Source organism: Penicillium expansum, assembly GCF_000769745.1.
Source record: "Penicillium expansum strain MD-8 chromosome Unknown contig277, whole genome shotgun sequence".
NCBI classification, from domain to species: domain Eukaryota; kingdom Fungi; phylum Ascomycota; class Eurotiomycetes; order Eurotiales; family Aspergillaceae; genus Penicillium; species Penicillium expansum.
In genome coordinates, this window is record NW_015971414.1 from 195608 (window position 1) to 213622 (window position 18015).

The 18015-nt window shown below is 48.6% G+C and overlaps 6 protein-coding genes across 6 annotated transcripts; 4 read left to right on the forward strand and 2 right to left on the reverse strand.

Moving 5' to 3' along the window:
- Window positions 1-473: 473 nt before the first annotated feature.
- Window positions 474-5000, reverse strand: PEX2_084460 (cleavage/polyadenylation factor CFT1; the record flags this gene model as incomplete). Its single annotated transcript, XM_016745716.1, has 7 exons — window positions 474-1557; window positions 1623-1698; window positions 1753-1951; window positions 2011-2376; window positions 2433-2600; window positions 2653-2966; window positions 3026-5000. 7 exons carry the CDS (start codon window positions 4998-5000, stop codon window positions 474-476), a joined length of 4182 nt encoding a protein of 1393 aa, XP_016595448.1.
- Window positions 5001-5558: 558 nt separating this feature from the next.
- On the forward strand, window positions 5559-7430 carry PEX2_084470 (uncharacterized protein; the record flags this gene model as incomplete). Its single annotated transcript, XM_016745717.1, has 3 exons — window positions 5559-6108; window positions 6169-7176; window positions 7246-7430. The coding sequence occupies 3 exons, from the start codon at window positions 5559-5561 to the stop codon at window positions 7428-7430; spliced, it is 1743 nt and encodes a 580-aa protein (XP_016595449.1).
- Window positions 7431-8883: 1453 nt separating this feature from the next.
- PEX2_084480 (Atg14 domain-containing protein) lies at window positions 8884-10538 on the forward strand (the record flags this gene model as incomplete). The annotated part of the gene is made up of 2 exons (XM_016745718.1): window positions 8884-9474; window positions 9600-10538. 2 exons carry the CDS (start codon window positions 8884-8886, stop codon window positions 10536-10538), a joined length of 1530 nt encoding a protein of 509 aa, XP_016595450.1.
- A 380-nt stretch (window positions 10539-10918) lies between these two features.
- Window positions 10919-12420, forward strand: PEX2_084490 (putative ZIP family zinc transporter; the record flags this gene model as incomplete). The annotated part of the gene is made up of 3 exons (XM_016745719.1): window positions 10919-10964; window positions 11019-11198; window positions 11261-12420. The coding sequence occupies 3 exons, from the start codon at window positions 10919-10921 to the stop codon at window positions 12418-12420; spliced, it is 1386 nt and encodes a 461-aa protein (XP_016595451.1).
- Window positions 12421-12962: 542 nt separating this feature from the next.
- On the reverse strand, window positions 12963-14410 carry erg10B (acetyl-CoA C-acetyltransferase; the record flags this gene model as incomplete). The annotated part of the gene is made up of 5 exons (XM_016745720.1): window positions 12963-13478; window positions 13546-14038; window positions 14098-14173; window positions 14233-14282; window positions 14346-14410. The coding sequence occupies 5 exons, from the start codon at window positions 14408-14410 to the stop codon at window positions 12963-12965; spliced, it is 1200 nt and encodes a 399-aa protein (XP_016595452.1).
- A 279-nt stretch (window positions 14411-14689) lies between these two features.
- On the forward strand, window positions 14690-17848 carry PEX2_084510 (U5 snRNP component Snu114, putative; the record flags this gene model as incomplete). Its single annotated transcript, XM_016745721.1, has 4 exons — window positions 14690-14709; window positions 14766-14905; window positions 14967-17195; window positions 17286-17848. 4 exons carry the CDS (start codon window positions 14690-14692, stop codon window positions 17846-17848), a joined length of 2952 nt encoding a protein of 983 aa, XP_016595453.1.
- Between the last annotated feature and the right edge of the window lie 167 nt (window positions 17849-18015).

Below are 18015 nucleotides of genomic sequence, written 5' to 3' on the forward strand. Positions count from 1 at the left end.
GCGAAAATGGCGAATGTGGCGTGCTGAGGTGTTTTTGACTGGATTTATTATTCCTTTTGTCCTTTTGTTTTCGGGGTGAATTTCGGGATTGGATAGGATTTGGATTTACTTGGATTACCCACGTTGCGGCTGGAATGGGTATGGGGTTGGCATTGGGTTTTTGTTGTTTTTTCTTCTTCCCTTTTATCTCCTTTTGATTGTGGTTTAGTTATATCCCATTGTGTTATGATATCACGCTATTTACTTGATCGTGATGAGGCTTCTTCGGTGCAGACTGAGAGAATCTTCAGCTATACATGTTCTCGTGGCACACCATATATTGACCTATGTTGGGCTGACCACTCTTCTCTTTTATCTTCCGGAGAACGTAGACATAATAGAATCAAATTGCAATAGTAAGCTCACTCAGTGAGTCGTTTTTTTGTAATTTCCTTACAGAAATTAATGCACCGAAACGGCGTCTGTTTCCGGCATCATAGATATCCGAGTCCATCGCCGCCAATAGTTTCCAGATCAGCCTTGATCTCCCACTCTGTCGCACCAACCCGGCCCGCAATCTCAGCCTGGCGCTGCTTGCCCATATTCAACCATAGACGCAATAGGTTGCCATCAACCATACCCCGGCCCGCAGCGCCATCGCTTTCTATAGCCCGGAAAGCACGCGCGTTCAGACCCGCAGGGTGGTCGACGGTGTTGATCAGCTGAGACTGTAGTGCTGATAGTCGACGATATGACTCCTCAGCAACCGACGTCACAAGCGCCAAAGACCCGTTTTGCGAAGCGATGAGAACCTGGTGTTTGGCGAAGGTCTCATCCACGTCCATTTCTTCTTCGGATGACTCAGTTAGTTCCGATGAAACTGCTGTGCGAGGCAGAAGAGTTACGGATGAAGCAAAATTGCCGGTGTAGAATTTGCTTCGGCTGAGGAGTCGATCGCCGTTGGAGGATTTGGGGTCTTCAGGGTCGTATTGCAGGACGTGCAGGTTGCAGTCGCTATCAGCGACTAGCATGTACAACTTGTTCCCATCCGGGAGGAAGTCGGCTGCCACCACCTCCAAGTATTCAGGATCTTTGCCAAAGAGTGTCATTCTATATGGTTCCTCTGAGTAGCCGGCGAACCAGAGTCCTTTCACGGCATCTCCCAGGATAACCATGCCCGTGCCCTTGAGCTCTTTCGCGACATTAACATAGCATTGCATGTCCATAAATGCAACGGGAAGAAGGCTCCCGTCTTCCTTGAGACCTCGGACCATGCACTTCTGCCCCTGGGCCACGATTATGAACCCTTGGCCACCGATCCCAGACAGCGCGGTCACTGCACCCTTCACTGACTCCTTGCCAATCAGCTTGAGTTTGCGGCCTGTCTCTGGCCTTTCGGGGTCTGGAGCCACTTTGATCACATCAAAGACATAGATCGTCCCGCGAGCTGGCATATCTTCCCCCTTAGCGATGGCAGTTCCGACGACGATTAGATCCCTCCGCTCGTGTGTATTCTCTGAGATCTCAATGTTCACGTTTTTCACCGCTGTCACCTGCTCATCGGGATCCAGAGGGTAACTATAGATATTAGTATTCGGATTCGTCACGTCTCGTCTGTTGTTGTTGGGGGGCGGGGCGGTTACCTGTCAATGATGGTCCATGTCTTGGGACTGACAACCTTGATGCTGCTTTCGGGGATTTTCGGACAGAATGATAGCTCTTGAGATTGAAATTAGCACAGCATGATGGAAAACGCTTGAAGCAATCACGAACCTTCATTTCGCCACTCAGGGTGCAGGTCATCACCTTCTGGCAACTTGAAATCTCCTTGGCAGCTTGTGCCGAGAACATACGTCTCAGAAGACGTCGAGTAGGCCAAGAAATCAACTTGCTCCTCAATTGGAATTTTTCGCAATGTCCACGGATAGTCAAATTGAGTTTGGGAAGGTAGCCGACAAGCCCGAATACAGCTCTGCAAAGAGAAAATTAGTAAATGGAGATAGCATCGCAACTGTGATTGGAATGTCTAACCTGAGAATCAACGTAGATGAACCCATTTTCACAGCCAGTGTCAGGCGAATCAAAGGAACTTAGCCAACGTGTAAACTCTCCTCTAAGACGAATGATGTGCGGTGAGCTCTTTGCTGTCCTAAAGACAAAGCTTGATGAAGCTCCCGGCATAAAGATCGTGCTGAACCCTGAGATATTAGGAAGAACCCTCAGCGGTCTCAATCGCTGTTGCTTCTGTATTTGAGAGGATGCTTCCCCTAAAGGGCTTTTTGGTAGAACATGATTCGACTCTCGGAATAAGTGCAGGCGACGAGACGATCCATGCCCAGAATTTCCCGGGACTAGGATTGGTCTGTAGAACACGAGATCGTCATTTTCGGTTCGGACCTAGAATGCTAGAGTTAGAGATCAGAAAAGCCACAGACTGACAAAATATTTCTTACAATCAGATAAGGCGAAAGGCTAGAACTATCACCAAGATTGGCAACAACAAATTCTGTCAGGGTTTCCCGAGTATTAGATCGCTTGGGCGGCTCGGCCGACAATACGGGAGGTAAGCAGTCGACGCCTTCAATGATGGCGATCAACTTCATGTCAGAAAGTCGGAAGATCTGTATTGTAAGTCAGAACCAATACCTAAATCTTCTTCGCACGACGACCTACCGATAGCTTATACTCCAGATTCAATAGGAATAGAAGCACCTCGCCTTCTGAAGAGCCCTTCGGCGATGAGCCTGCAACGCTAAATGACTGTGAATTATCGTGATAAAGGCATCCGGAGCGCCATTGTGGCGAGCTAATCTCATTTGAAAGCGGAACTTCATCGAGGTCACCACTTTCATCAGCCTGCAGAAGCAATACTGATGAATCATCCCGAATAATCACAAGATAAGGATCAGTGAAGCTTGCGCTCACAGCCACGCGCTCATCACTGGTGTCTTCATCCCAAACGGGGTAAATCTGTGACAATCCTAGGTCTGTAGAGTTTCATCGTTAGCCTATGCAATGCTTGCCAGCAGGGTGGAGTAGAACGTACCCATGTCGTAGCTTCTGACTTCATTTCGCAGAACTTGAACTAGACGAGTATCACCTGCGAAAGATCCAATATCAATTGTCCAATCTTCGTTTGGGTTGAACTCTGGTGCCTTAAAAGGCTTCAGGCTTTGTTCTTCCGCAACGAAGACCTCGTTCACCTCCTGTTCTGAATCCATAGACCGAGAGATAACCACATATTGACGGGGGGGGTTGTCTGTGCTGGAAGCACCTCTCCTTTTTTTGACGCTGGCTGACCAAACACCATCTGCATCATCGACTTTCAGAGACATGGTAGTCAAAGGATCAATTTCGCGCTTGATGACTACCAAGCCACCGCCTCTGTCTGAGCCTTGAGATGCCACCAACTCTAGTTCTGCAGAAACAGTTTCAGTTGTAGCTTGGCTTTCGGGATACGTATTCGAGAAAACTTTGCCCAATGTGATGTCCCTCAGTGGACCAATGCTAGGTAATCGGTCGTTCAGTCGAAAGTTATAAAATTCGGGGGTTGAGTTGTCGGTTCCCATGTGGTTATCGACTTGTGTCAGTCCAGGCGCTGATGAATAAAGGTCATCATCCTCCATCTGGTCATCATCATCCGACAGATCATCCAGATTATCGGCTGTTTGCTTCGACTCGACTCGAGCTTTTTTAGTAGAGGCGGATGAATGCGACCATTCTAAGAGCACCGAGTCGGCATCTTCGCTGCCGATGAAAACGTTCCCATCTCCAAGACAAGTGGAGCATGAGGCGGCTGACTTCAAAATATCTCCGCCTGCGTGCGCCGGAAGGGAGTGAACAGTGATACCGGAAACAGACCGACCATCAAGTTTGAATTTGATCAGTGCCATGTCGCCAGATGCAAGTGCTAGCAGTAGGTCGCCGCTGTCACCACCAAGTCGCTCAACCACGCAGCCTTCAAGGCGGAACGCCAAGTTCGATTGGTCGGTCATCGAAAATGACGAAACCTGCCTTGAAAATTCATTGACTCCCACCGCATTAGTTTTACCGGCTTGGTCCACATGAACAATTTCATTTGAGCCAAGAAGCAAGGCGCCTCCTACTGGAAGTGGGAGTGCCACGACTTTGAACAGATCACTGGGAAGACGAGATACCGAAAGAAGGGTGGTAGAAGCTCGCTGCTCAAGGTCCAGTGTAAACACAGCGTAGAATATCACGTCCTTTCTTTCGTGAAGAAGGGCAGTAGAAGTTGCGACTTGAGAATATAAAATTCCAAACGTCGGCTCCCTGTATTCATATAGGAATGCAAGACTTATGGGATGTAGCAATGAAGGATCCAAGGCGGTCAATGGCAGGACGAAAGACGAGGAGTAGGGTGTTTGGTGCGCTGTTCCCTCTTTGCTCTTCTCGATCTGCGCTCCTCCACCAGAGTTTTGATTTGGGCGTTCTCCGTCAAGCTCCGAATCATAGTCATCCATCACCAAGTCATCACCCGCCTGATGAAATGGCAAAATCGCAAGGTTGCGAATGCCAAAGTTGTACACTGCGCATCTGCTGCTTGGGTCAACGCTCAGAATGCTCCCGCACCGGCTCAGGTCAGGCACCCAGGGGCTGCGAGTTAGATCATCCCGCTCATAGTAATGGATGGAAATTGTTGAGATTCCGTGACGCTCAGGGTCCCACTCAATTAAGCTGAGCTTGGCATTGCGGACTGCAATCAAGATGGCTTCTCCGCCACCCTTAGTGTTCAAGATTTTGACTCGGTTTAAATCAGTCACAGTTCCAGATAGCGGGTATTCTTTTTCCAGTACTAATTTGGTTTCTGGTTGAGAAAATTGGGAAGCATGAGGCTCTGAGCCTTCCTTCTGTGGTTGAGAGGAGACGACCTTAACGAGAGAGAAAATCTGCAATAGAGAGGTTCTGACAACAATCAAATTGCTGGCGGTTGCTGAGGTGAAAGGAACTGCCAAAGCATGTGTGACCCCCGTGGGGGGTAATAGCTCTGTGTAGCACTGCATTTGGAGACTTTGTCCACTTTCAAAGCTCGCGAAAGGCTTGATACTGCTAGGAAACCGCTAATGAGCTAAATTGTGTTTTTGATATGGTCTGAGATGCACATTGCAATTGCAAACCCAGGGGTGGAAAATCAAGAATGTGAAGGCTTGTAAAAACAAAGAGAGAAAACACAGATAAAAGTTTCAATGATTAACACGAGAAGTGATCAAGATCAATATCAAGATCAATCTCTACCTTGTGCAGTCAAGTTTGTAGCTCCTTTGAAGCGGAACCAAAGCGGAGATGGCAGCGGGTCAGCTGACTGGTCTGGCAGAATCAAGCGGTCAATACATTCTGCCTGATAAATCCTACCGCCATTTGCTGCATATGCCTCAAAATGGTTTAGCGTTGAACAATCAATGACGACACAGGCAATCGCCAGCTTCGGTAGGGAAGATCATTTTTCTTGATTTAATATGCTTTCGAATGTCATTCCTGGCATCATTCCTTCAGTATTTTGTTAGGAGTGTTGATGCAGAACTTATAACCAATGTGCACAGTGTGAACTGATATCCTTCAATATGGCACTCCTTCAGACTTCCCTCATCTGGGTTGTGTATGGGGCGGTGGTAGCTATTCTATTGGCAGTGGCGTCGGTGTTTATTTATGTCTACCAAACCCCTCGGGACCGCTCTCCTTCAGTCACTTTGACTTGCATCATCTCGATTACTAGTCTTCTTGCAACAGTGCTTTTGCTGCCTGTCGATGTCGCTTTGGTATCATCGACTACGTCGTCCAAGTTAGGCCAGCGAAAGGACTGGGCAACACAGGATGTGGTGGACAGAATCACTCATTCCTTGACCATCATCTATTATCTTCTCTACTCCTTGGATGCCCTGCTTTGTCTTCTCGTCATTCCCTTTACCTATTTCTGGTATGAGGAATATGATGAGGTTGCGACCGAGGAAGGGGTCCAAACTTTGGGCCAACGGATTTGGGGTGCACTAAAATACACTCTCTCATTCGTTGCAGTCGTCGTGATCTTGTTCCTTGTTGGTTTCTTCGTCCCATTGTCACAGGGAAAGAATGACATGGATCTGGATTACTTCAGGCGCTTACTGACTGAAAACCGTGAGTATTCGAGTATCTTGGCGTTGAACAAAACTGTGAAGCTGACACAACTCTGAAAAGATGGCGAGCGTGCTCTCACTTTTTCTCTTGGTCTGTTGATGACGATTGGGCTCTGTCTTTATGTCTTATACACATCCGTGGGACTGGCCCTTCTGCCAATCAGCTTGATCAAGACTGCACCCTCAATCTCTAGTGCTACCTTGCGAGCGAGCACTACACAACAACTCGACACAAACCAAGAGCGGCAACGGCAACTCGAGGGACGATGTGCCGGAGACCCCGGGCTTCTGTCCTCCAAAGACCGCCGAGAACTGGATACACTAGTGCGGGAAGAGAGGACCCTGATTCGGCGCCAACGTCTAGCGGAAGAATCCCAAGGCGGAGGCCGCAGCTGGTTGATACGGGCATGGTACAAAATCGGGGCGGTGTTCCGGCCCTTCAAGCTCCTGGGAGGCATCTTGCTGCTATTCATTGCTTTCCTCACGTGGGTATCCATGCTCTTGACGGCGATTGACAAAGCAAAGAACTCGATCTGCAAGCATCGTTGTGGATACATCCTCGCACATGTCAACATCTTTAACCCCGTCAACTGGGCACTTGTTAAATCCGCCAGGTTCTTCCCCATTGATTACGCTATATTTACCGCGCTTGTATTGCTATTTTTCTGCAGTTCTGTGGTTGGAATCGCTGTGGTTGGAATCCGCTTCCTATGGATTAGGATTTTCCAAATCAGAAACGGCCACACATCTCCCCAGGCTCTACTCTTAGCCACCGCCATGTTGATGTTGATCATTTTAGCGCTGAATTATTCCATTTCGATGGTAGTCGCCCCCCAATATTCCACATTCGGCCCACAGACATTCTGTGATCGCGCGCCAGGAACCTTCATCGGAAAGCCAGATTGCTCAAACAGCAAAGAACTTATCAAGCCGTGCTCAGAGTTGGCAAAGAATCCTGCCGCACAGCAAGTTTGCACACCCAGTGTTGTGAGCACCTTCTTGAACCGGGTCACCCTGAACTACCCATTCTTTGGAGTAGTATTCTTTTGGGCTCAGTTCTTCTTCCTAGGTAAGTCGAACTCTTGTGGCGTTCCTATCAGATTTCCATGTTCGAATTGACCTAACGCCAACACCACAGGCTTATATCTAGTTGTCTTCGTTACTTCCCTTCTCCGTTCACCTCGGTTGGACGAAGCCCAACTCGATGAAGACGCAGAAGAAGCCGAGGAGGAAGGCTTATTGGCCAATACCGGCAGACGGTTCAATGCCAGCTGGCAAGACATCACAGGGAGAGCTGCCCGGAGTGAACGCTCTCGGGGCTAATCACTGAGGCCTTACAAATGATGGTGACTAGAGTTCAGAGCCTCATAGTCACCGAGACTAGCAAAGAAATTAACGTGTAACTCTTCTACCTACAATCATGATTTATGATGTTCCCAGCAGTCCCATTTGAATGACTCCAGGTACTTCACAGGTCTTTTTCTTTACTTGTAGTACATCAATTTTCTTATTTTTTGCAAGATTTCTCTCTCTCTCTCTCCTTTTAAGCCATTGTAAAATGAGGAAATACATAATTGATGGCTTTTCGCATATTGATTCAATTACTGCCTTGGAAGATCGATTCTCGCATAGGCTAACATAAACTCATAATTCATAAACATCGTGTCGATCATGTGCTTAAATTTTCAATTGATCGTTTAGCAAGGCGAGAGCATTTTGGAAAGCCTTTACTACTTCCGCATCTATAGACAGATGAGCGACTAGGCCTTGTTTTCACGTCAAAAAAAACAACAGCAGGGGACTTACAATGCTTCTTTTTGTTTTCCACATTTATTTCGGAATTTTGAACATGCTGCATTTGGGTTTTGAACCTGTAGCGGATTAATTATTTGTTTCTTTGATATCTTAGGCCAAAGCTGGATTAGTCGAACCTTTTCAATGCCCTGTTCTCATCTTGCGAAACGGTAGTTTGAGACCATGCTATGAAAACCTACCAGTTACTCAGACACAACATTGCAAGTAGAATTTGCTCCTAAAACTTACTTCAAGAAGCTTGGCTGTTTCAATACGAAGGTTCTCTTCGACTCGGCTGTGTTCCTCCATCGCATCGGCATATTTACTCTGCAATTGCTCCCAGTTGTAGTCCTCAAGTCCTTGTGTCAACCCAGAGACAAGTGGGGTCTCATCATTAATAGGGGCAGATGTAAGAGGTTCGATTGGTAATTGAGGGCTTTTGTTCTCTCGGAAGCTCACACTGCCTGGAGGGCTTTTGCTTCCTTGACTGACGTGGGGTGATATTGTCCCCGGTCGAGGAATTTTGCTGGTTCTGTTTGGTGTTGACTGCATACTGGATTGGCTAGCTTGTTATGAAGATGTATCAGAACAAAGCCATATCAAAACCAAAGTTTCTTTCAAGTAGAAATTGGTGTCGGTTTTGTTTTGATTCGTGGACGTTCCTATCCAAAAATGAGAGAGATAAGATTGCGATAACGGAGTGTCAGGTGACGTCGACAAGTGCATGTGCACATCATCCCGTCTTTGCTTCTCTTCCTTTCTCTAAAGATTGGCTAAAGGTGATGTCTTGAGGCCGGTCATATCCTTTATATCAGCACATTATTTGAGTCATGTGGGATTTGCATCTCTTTGATGACCCCTTCTCACTCCTCTATATGGTTCTCGGCGACTCAAGTAGCTCCCATAATTATCCTGGAACGCAACATGGAAATGCCCCTTACGCTCTCAAAGAACAGCCAAAAATAAAATCGAACTGTCTGCGATGAGCTGTTCCATATGCTCACGTGCCCCTCATTCCCGCCTTTCTTTCCACTGTCCGACGTGTGCACGCAATCAGCTATATCAACTACGAATCGACAGCACCCAAGTTCTTCTGGAGAAAGAGGTCCTTGGAAAGCAAATTGAGGCCGCTGTTACCTGTAGCAGCTCCTGGGATAAACCTTCTCCGCATGGACATGGACAAGAACTGGTCGATACGGACAAAGCCTGCTCTCCCTGCTGGGTCCTCCAAACGATAAGCACTCGACATGCAGTGTCTTTAGCAAAGAGGGATTTGGTTTCCCATCAGCTTGATGCTTTGAAATTAGAGGTTGAAGCCAAAAAGGCCGAGATTGCTAAGCAAAAAGAAGCTCTAGCACGCAGACGGTCAGACGCTGAATCTGCCAAATTTCAACTAGAAGAGCGGGAAAGTGGAATCCTGGCGGGTGTCCAAAATACCAGCAAACGGGTAGAGCACGTTTGGCATTCCCTCCATAGCAAAACGGCAGAGTCACGTATTTATCTTTGTCGAGAGGTCGCCAACCTCTATGGCCTGCGGAAGGCTATGAAGAAGGGCCAAAGTCGGGAGACATATGTGCTTGGATGTGGTTCTATCGTTGACTTGAGGGATATGAATGGCAAGTTTCCACTGTTGCCTCCCAGCAGTTGTTTATCTCTTGGCATACTAACAGGGCGATTACAGGTATTCCACAAGAACAGATATCCACGTCTTTTTCTAACATCGCTCATCTTCTGATCATTGTCTCGCACTATCTCTCCTTGAGACTTCCCGCCGAAATTACGCTGCCTCACAAAAATTATCCTGTGCCTACGATTTACACCCCCTCAGTATCATATCGCTCGCGCGACGGTCATGATGGGGCTGACTACCAGTCTTCGTCGAGTCCAGCTGCATCAAGGACGGTGGACCCACGCACCCACACGCCACGCCCGCGACCTCTCTTCATTGATAAGCCTCTACCCCGGTTAGCGAAGGAGGATCCCGTAACATACGCCTTCTTTCTAGAGGGAGCCGCCCTCCTGGCATGGAATGTTGCATGGTTATGTCGAACTCAAGGGATAAACATCTCGTCGGACTCTTGGGAGGAAGTCTGCGATATTGGGAAGAGCTTGTGGCAACTACTCGTTGCTCCGCCAGCCCATCCTTCAACTCTGATGCGAGCCTTTGCCGGCCGAGACACACAGACACAGATGAAATCTACCAAAGACTCTCCTAGAACCACGATTCAGCGGACAACATCTTTCCCTATGTTGGGTCACTATTCTCATGGCACGGCACATTCTTTCCTGGGAGCATCAGAAGGAGTTGAATTCATGCGAATATGGAAACTTCCAACCCCGACCAAGATTGTGGATAAATTGAAGTCTAATCTTCTCGGGGAAATGGCCAGTGCAGAATGGGAGTTGCTGGAAGAAAAAGAATGGGATGATGCGGCCGTAGATTCCCCTCAGCCATCTGTTTCGCAGAACCCCAAGGTCGCTATCCCCTCTCAATCCGGATCGGTGGAAACAGACAGGACTACTTCAAAGACACGTTCTGTGAGGACTCCAGGTCATGAGGATGGCTCTTCCCCGCGACCCAAAGGTACCAAAGGATGGACTAAGGTAGCAGGTAGAGGACATGGATCAGCTGTCTAGTATTTTTTGTATCATTACTCTGTATATCTCTCACATCACTCACATCTCTCACATCTCTCACATCACACAAATCCCAGCACTTGTATTGCCCACGTGGGAGCCCTGGGGGTCTCCAGTATGTATGACTAAGCGAAAGGGGCCGGAGTCAAGACTCACTTTATCGCGTGTCCCAAAACCACTCTGAGTCTGGCCTTTTTGTTTTTAAATACTTATGCTTGTGGTATTAACTTCCTGATATACGGAGTACCATTCCATGCAATCTCATCTTTGTCTTAACTCAATTACGTAACTACCTATAATCTCTTCAACGTTAGCCTACGAACATCCCCTCTCCAACTGGGGATGTGGTTACAGCTCAACAGATCTGAGACGATAACAAAATGCAGAATGCCCAAGATTGGCAGACTGAAAATGATTTACCCTCAGGTTAGCCATCTTTACAAATTGATCGTGGGCGGTTTCTAACTATGTTTCGAGCAGACTTGAAGCGTGCCCTCTCCGCAATCTCAAAAATCCCCGATGCTCTCTTGCGAGCAGAACTTCTTCGGCGAGATGGAGCTTCGGATGCTACACCGGCATGTGGATCCAAACAACGGGGGGCGTATAACACCCCGTTGCATGTTATGGCACTGTTCCTCATCCTTGGGCTGAGTACATTTGGTATGCACTGGCTTCTCTCGGATCTCCCAAGTTGGCCATTGCTGACGCTGAAACTATAATAGCTTGCTCTTTTCCAGTTCTAGCGCGCCGTTTCCCTCGACTTCCGATCCCCCGTCGGTTCCTCTTTATATCGAGACATTTTGGAACGGGTGTCTTGATTGCGACGGCATTCGTCCATCTGCTCCCCACAGCATTCGTCTCTCTGACGGATCCATGTCTCCCTCGATTTTGGAGTCAAACATATCGTGCCATGCCAGGGTTTGTTGCGATGATATCGGTCTTTGCAGTCGTTATCGTGGAAATGTTCTTTGCGATGAAAGGCGCAAAGCACGTGCACGGAAGCGAATATGATAACCTCATTGGCGAGGTCGGGCATGACTCGAGAAGTGATGGGGAAATTCCAGATGTCGATTACTCAAGGCTAGAGGCCCGGCAGATTTCAGATAATATCAACCTAGATAGCATCGGGCACAACCCCAAGTTGCGGATGACGAGACCTTCCGGCTCCCATGAATCGGACCGTCTTCATTTGGCGGACTCATCGCCGGATAAAGAAGATGATGAGGATGACCTTGAAGGACTGGATGACTACATGGATGACGACGGACTTATCAGTGGGCAGGCATCCCATTCTGCGCAGTCACAGCCTGTCCACCGGCATCGACCCCATATGAGCGAAAGCCACCGAGAGCAGACCGACACAGATGGGCCAATCCAGAATCCGCAACGTCAGCTTCTGCAATGCCTCCTCTTGGAAGCGGGCATTTTGTTTCACAGCATCTTCATCGGCATGGCGCTTAGTGTTGCAACTGGCACCTCTTTCGTCGTCCTGTTAATTGCGATCAGTTTTCATCAGACCTTTGAAGGTTTCGCCCTGGGGTCTCGGATTGCATCGCTCATACCGGATCTCTTCGCTCCCAATTCCATGAAACCATGGCTTATGTCACTAGCATACGGAACGACAACTCCCCTTGGTCAAGCTATTGGATTGATTCTACACAATTTCTACGATCCTGCCAGCGCAACAGGTCTGCTGATGGTTGGCATCACCAATGCAATTAGCAGCGGTCTTCTGCTCTTTGCGGGTTTGGTGGAACTACTCGCCGAGGATTTCTTGAGTGAGTCGAGTTATGAGACCCTCAAGGGCAGACGACGTGTTGAGGCATGTGTGTCTGTTGCCTGTGGTGCTATCCTCATGGCATTCGTCGGAGCCTTTGCTTGAAAACATTAATTATTGTTCCGTAGCATTTCTCGATTATAATAATGTCAGATAGAGTAACGAAGCAAGCGATCTTTCTTTTCTCTAACTGTATACCGAATCAATAATACTCTTCATTTCGGGAATTATATGTGGATATATACTACATTCACGGAGCCAGCACGATGGAAGATCCATGGCCAATGATACAGTCCAGATACACCCGTGACCCAAGAGTCGAAATAGAGATGGCAATAGAATACGAACCGAGTGCCTTGGCATTGAAATGCTAGAAACCCCGTCCTCAACCCTCGACTATGTCTTCATCTTAAGACGAACGCGAAGCGACAAGTGGAAAGAAGGATATAAACACACAAGGATATCTCATTAACTATTCTAGATACCGAGAAAATGGTACTGATACTGCGAATGTTCGTGGCTGCAGGATGGGGTATGTCTGCAGAAAATCACCGAGTACCTTCCCCGTCAAAAATGAACTTGGTATTTCACATGCAAAGATCGAAGGTCGTTTCACATCTCCGTTTTTCATTAACAGAGTTTACTCTTTAAATGGACTCAATCACCAGGGCGCTGGCACCGCCACCACCGTTACAGATGCCGACGCAGCCAAGCTTGCCACCCTTGGCGCTCAAGACACCGAGAAGGGTAGACACAATGCGGGCACCACTGGCACCGAGAGGGTGTCCAATGGCGACCGCACCACCGTGAATGTTGACCTTGTCCTCGGAGAGACCAAGAAGCTTCAGATTGGCAAGAGCCACAACACTGAAGGCCTCGTTGATCTCAAAGGCATCGATGGAGTCCTGGGTCACACCGGCGTGCTTCAGGGCCTTGGGGATAGCCAAAGCAGGAGCAGTGGTGAACTTGCTGGGCTTATGCGCAGCGTCACCCCAACCCAGGATCTTGGCAATAGGCTTGAGGCCGAGCTCCTTCACCTTAGCCTCGGAAACCAAAACAACGGCGGCGGAACCGTCGTTCAGGGGCGAAGAGTTGGGGGCGGTCACGGTTCCAGTGCCGGGAATAAAGGCAGGCTTCATGGCGCGGAGCTTCTCAGGGTTGAGCTATAAGCGGCGAGGGATGGTCAGTCAAAATCACAATAATCTAACGCAGAAAATAAAGATGTCTCACGTTCTTGGGTTCATCATCCTGGGAAATAGTCACACCAGGCTTGCCACGGAAACCGGGGATCTCAATAGGGGCAATCTCGTAGTCGAAAGCACCAGCCTTTTGGGCAGCCTGGGCCTTCTCGTAGCTGCGGATAGCATAGTCATCCTGCTGGGCACGGTTGAAGCCGTGCTCCTCGGCGCACTCCTCGGCCGCAAGACCCATGAGATCCTGCTTGCCGTAGGCATCCATCAAACCATCCTTCTGGATACCGTCAACCAGGGTCTGGCTGCCAAACTTGGTACCGCTGCGAGAGGTTTGCAGGTAGTGAGGGGTGTTTGACATGGACTCAGTTCCACCAGCGACAACAATATCGGCGTTTCCAGTCATGATAGTCTGAGCACCGAGAATGATGGCCTTCAGACCAGAAGCGCAAACCTTGTTGACAGTGGTGCAAACAGTAGAATCGCTAAGACCAGCACCGATGGCACACTGTCTAGCGGGGTTCTGTCCAACACTATAAACGAAAATAGGTTAGCCTCAATTGCGGTATAATATGTAGCAAAGACAACTTACCCAGCAGACAAGACGTTACCGAAGAAGACCTCTTCGACATCAGAGGCATTGATACCCTCAGCCCGCTCAACAGCCGCTACGAATTAATATTAGCATTGAAGATAGGTGTGGTATGGTTTGGGTGGTATTCCGTACCCTTAATAGCATGGGCACCAAGCTGGGGAGCAGTCAAGCTGGAGAGGGAGCTATAGTAACCAACGTCAGATCAGTCTTCAGGGGGATGGGAAGAAGAATGAAGGAATACTCACCCCAGGAAAGAGCCCACGGGAGTACGGGCAGTAGAAACAATGTAAACGGGAGGAAGAGAAGACATTTTGGCTTAAAAAAGGGGGTGGAAATAAAGATGATAGTGAATATACAGAGGTAGAGAGAAGTAGAGAAAGATCAAAGAGATCAAAGAGGGAGGGGCATCTATAAGAGTAAATTGTATGGTGGGGAGTGAGGAGCTGTACGGTGTAGGCACGAGTACTCCGAAAAAACGCTCGGACCAAGTGAAAGTTGAGATCCTCAACTTCTCCGGCATCACGCGTTTGGAGCTACGGTCCCTCTTTTTTTTTAAAAAACCTCCACACGTTCACGTTCTCTATTCATTATGGACGACCTCTATGATGAGTATGTTTTTTTCCCCCTTCACTCTCTAAATTCACGACCTTACTAATTGTGCCTAGGTTCGGTAACTACATTGGCGATGCGGAATCCGACGAGGAGCATCATGAAGATGTCCAGCCTCAAGCCTTCAAGTTCGATGAGGCATTCGATGATGAAGAAGAAGAGGAAGTTAATGATCAACAATTGATGGAAGTTGATGGTATGTCAACATGTCTTGTTCACAGCCTGCAATCTCACTAATTTCGCGTCTTCTTCCGCAGAGGGTCCTTCAAATGCGGTCATATTGCATGAAGACAAGCAATATTACCCTAGCGCACAACAAGTCTATGGCGAGGATGTCGAAACTATGGTCCAGGAGGAAGATGCCCAGCCATTATCAGAGCCCATCATTGCCCCCGTCCAGCAGAAGAAATTTGCGATTGCAGAGACCGAACTCCCACCCGTACACTTCTCTCGGGAGTTCATGTCTGATCTCCTGAACTTTCCAGAACAGACAAGGAACGTTGCAATCGTTGGTCACCTGCACCATGGAAAGACTGCTTTCATGGATATGCTGGTCAAACAGACACACGACCTAACGGAACGGCTGGAGAAGCGCACAGGACGGAAGAGAGAAGAACAACTGCGATACACTGATGTTCATTTCCTAGAGAGAGAGCGCGGTCTTTCAATCAAGTCGGCACCGATGAGTCTCGTTCTCCCAAGCACCAAAGGCAAATCTCACCTGCTCAACCTCCTTGATACCCCCGGGCATGTGAATTTCGTCGATGAGGTGGCTGCCTCTATCCGCCTAGCCGATGGCGTGGTACTGGTTGTGGATGTTGTTGAAGGTGTTCAGGCGAACACCGAGCAAATTATCAAGCATGTAGTATTGGAAGATCTCCCCTTGACCTTGGTCGTTAACAAGATGGATCGACTCATTCTCGAACTCAAACTTCCTCCCAATGATGCCTATTTCAAATTGAAGCATGTAATTGAAGAGGTCAATACGATTATCGAGAACATTTTGCCAGGGCAAGGGGAACGACGACGACTGAGCCCCGAGAAGGGCAATGTTGGATTTGCATCAAGCTCGATGAATTGGTGCTTTACATTGCAGTCATTTGCCCGGATGTACGCAGACAACTACCCGAGCTTGGACTCGGCAGAATTTGCCGCGCGACTTTGGGGTGACATCTTCTACAATCCCCAGAGTCGAAAGTTCACTCGCAAGGGAGTGGAGGAGAACGCAAAGCGGTCATTTGTCAAGTTTGTCTTGGAGCCAATCTATAAGCTCTACTCTCATACACTAAGCGAGAGTCCTGAGGATTTGAAACAGACTCTGGCTAGCGTCGGCGTCGATTTGAAGCCATCTCAGCTCAAAACCGATGCCAAGGAGCTGCTCAGTCTGGTCTGCGAAAAATTCTTCGGGCCGGCCACTGGCTTTGTGGACATGGTTGTTCAACATGTTCCTTCTCCGGTAGAAGGTGCCCAGAGAGCATTGGAGCGATACTACACTGGGCCCGTAGATACCAAGGTTGGAGCCTCAATGGTCGCTTGTGATCAAGACGGACCTCTGGTTATTCATGTCACCAAACTCTTCAGCAGTACCGATGCCGGAAGCTTCTACTCTTTTGGAAGAATTATGAGTGGCACAGCGCGGCCTGGTCAGCAGGTCCGTGTTCTCGGCGAAGGCTACACGCCAGAAGATGAGGAAGACATGGTGGTAGCAACCATCTCCGACACGTGGATTGCGGAAACGCGCTACAACATCCCGACCAACGGTGTCCCCGCCGGAAACTGGGTTCTTTTGGGTGGCGTTGATAACTCCATTGTCAAGACTGCAACATTGATGCCCCTGAAGCTCGAAGATGACGAGGAGGCGTACATCTTCCGCCCGATTCGGCACATGACCGAATCGGTGTTCAAGGTCGCCGTTGAGCCGGTCAATCCATCAGAACTTCCCAAGATGTTGGATGGGTTGCGGAAAATCAACAAGAGCTACCCCCTCATTTCCACCAAGGTTGAAGAGTCTGGCGAGCATGTGGTTCTAGGAACCGGCGAGCTTTACATGGACTGTGTCCTCCATGACCTCCGAAAACTATACTCAGAGATGGAGATCAAGGTCTCCGACCCCGTTACACGCTTCTGTGAGACCGTGGTGGAAACATCTGCCATCATGTGTTACTCAATCACTCCGAATAAGAAGAACAAAATCACCATGATTGCGGAGCCTTTAGATGACGGGATTGCCGAGGATATTGAAAGCGGTAAGGTCAGTATTAAGGACCCTATCCGGAAGGTTGCTCGATACTTCGAGGACAATTACGATTGGGATAAGCTTGCGGCACGAAGCATCTGGGCATTTGGACCGGATGAAATGGGTCCCAATATTCTCCAAGATGACACCTTACCCTCTCAAGTGGATAAGAAGCTTCTCGGTACTGTTAGAGACTCTATCACTCAAGGCTTCAGCTGGGGTACACGGGAAGGCCCTCTTTGTGAAGAACGTAAGTCTTTTAACTACCCCCCTCCTCTCATTCGCCAATGATCTTGCAGTCTCGGCGCAGACGACGAATGTGACACTAATTGAAGTCCAGCCATTCGAAACACAAAGTTCAGGCTCACAGACGTGTCCCTGGCCGATCAGGCTATCTACCGCGGTGGAGGCCAGATCATCCCTACAGCCCGCCGTGCTGTATACTCGTCGTTCCTTATGGCATCTCCGCGTCTCATGGAGCCGATCTATTCTGTCACAATGACAGGACCTGCGGACTCCGTAGCTTCGGTGTATACAGTCTTGTCCCGCCGAAGAGGTCACGTCCTGTCAGACGGCCCCATTGCGGGGACGCCTCTTTACTCCGTACGTGGCTTGATCCCAGTGATTGACTCGTTTGGATTTGAGACCGATCTCCGAATTCACACACAAGGTCAAGCTATGGTCAATCTTGCGTTTGATAAGTGGAGTGTGGTTCCCGGAGATCCACTGGACCGTGACGTCAAGCTCAAGCCCTTGGAGATGGCCCCTGCCATGGCCACAGCTCGGGACTTTGTCTTGAAAACACGGAGACGCAAGGGTCTGGCTGAAGATGTTACTGTGAGTAAATTTTTGGAGCCGGAACTTTGGAAGGGTTTGAAGGAAAGTGGTGTGCTGGATTCATGATTTCAAAATTTTCATTCCATGTACTCAAAATAGGGTTGGCTACAGGCGAGGGGAGTCCTTTGGTCCGGTGTCAACAATCTTAAGTGGTAGGAAAGTTCATATGTACTTCTAATACTCATTCCAATGCAAGTCATTCAAATTCTAGAGGGTTCATTCATCGTAGGCGG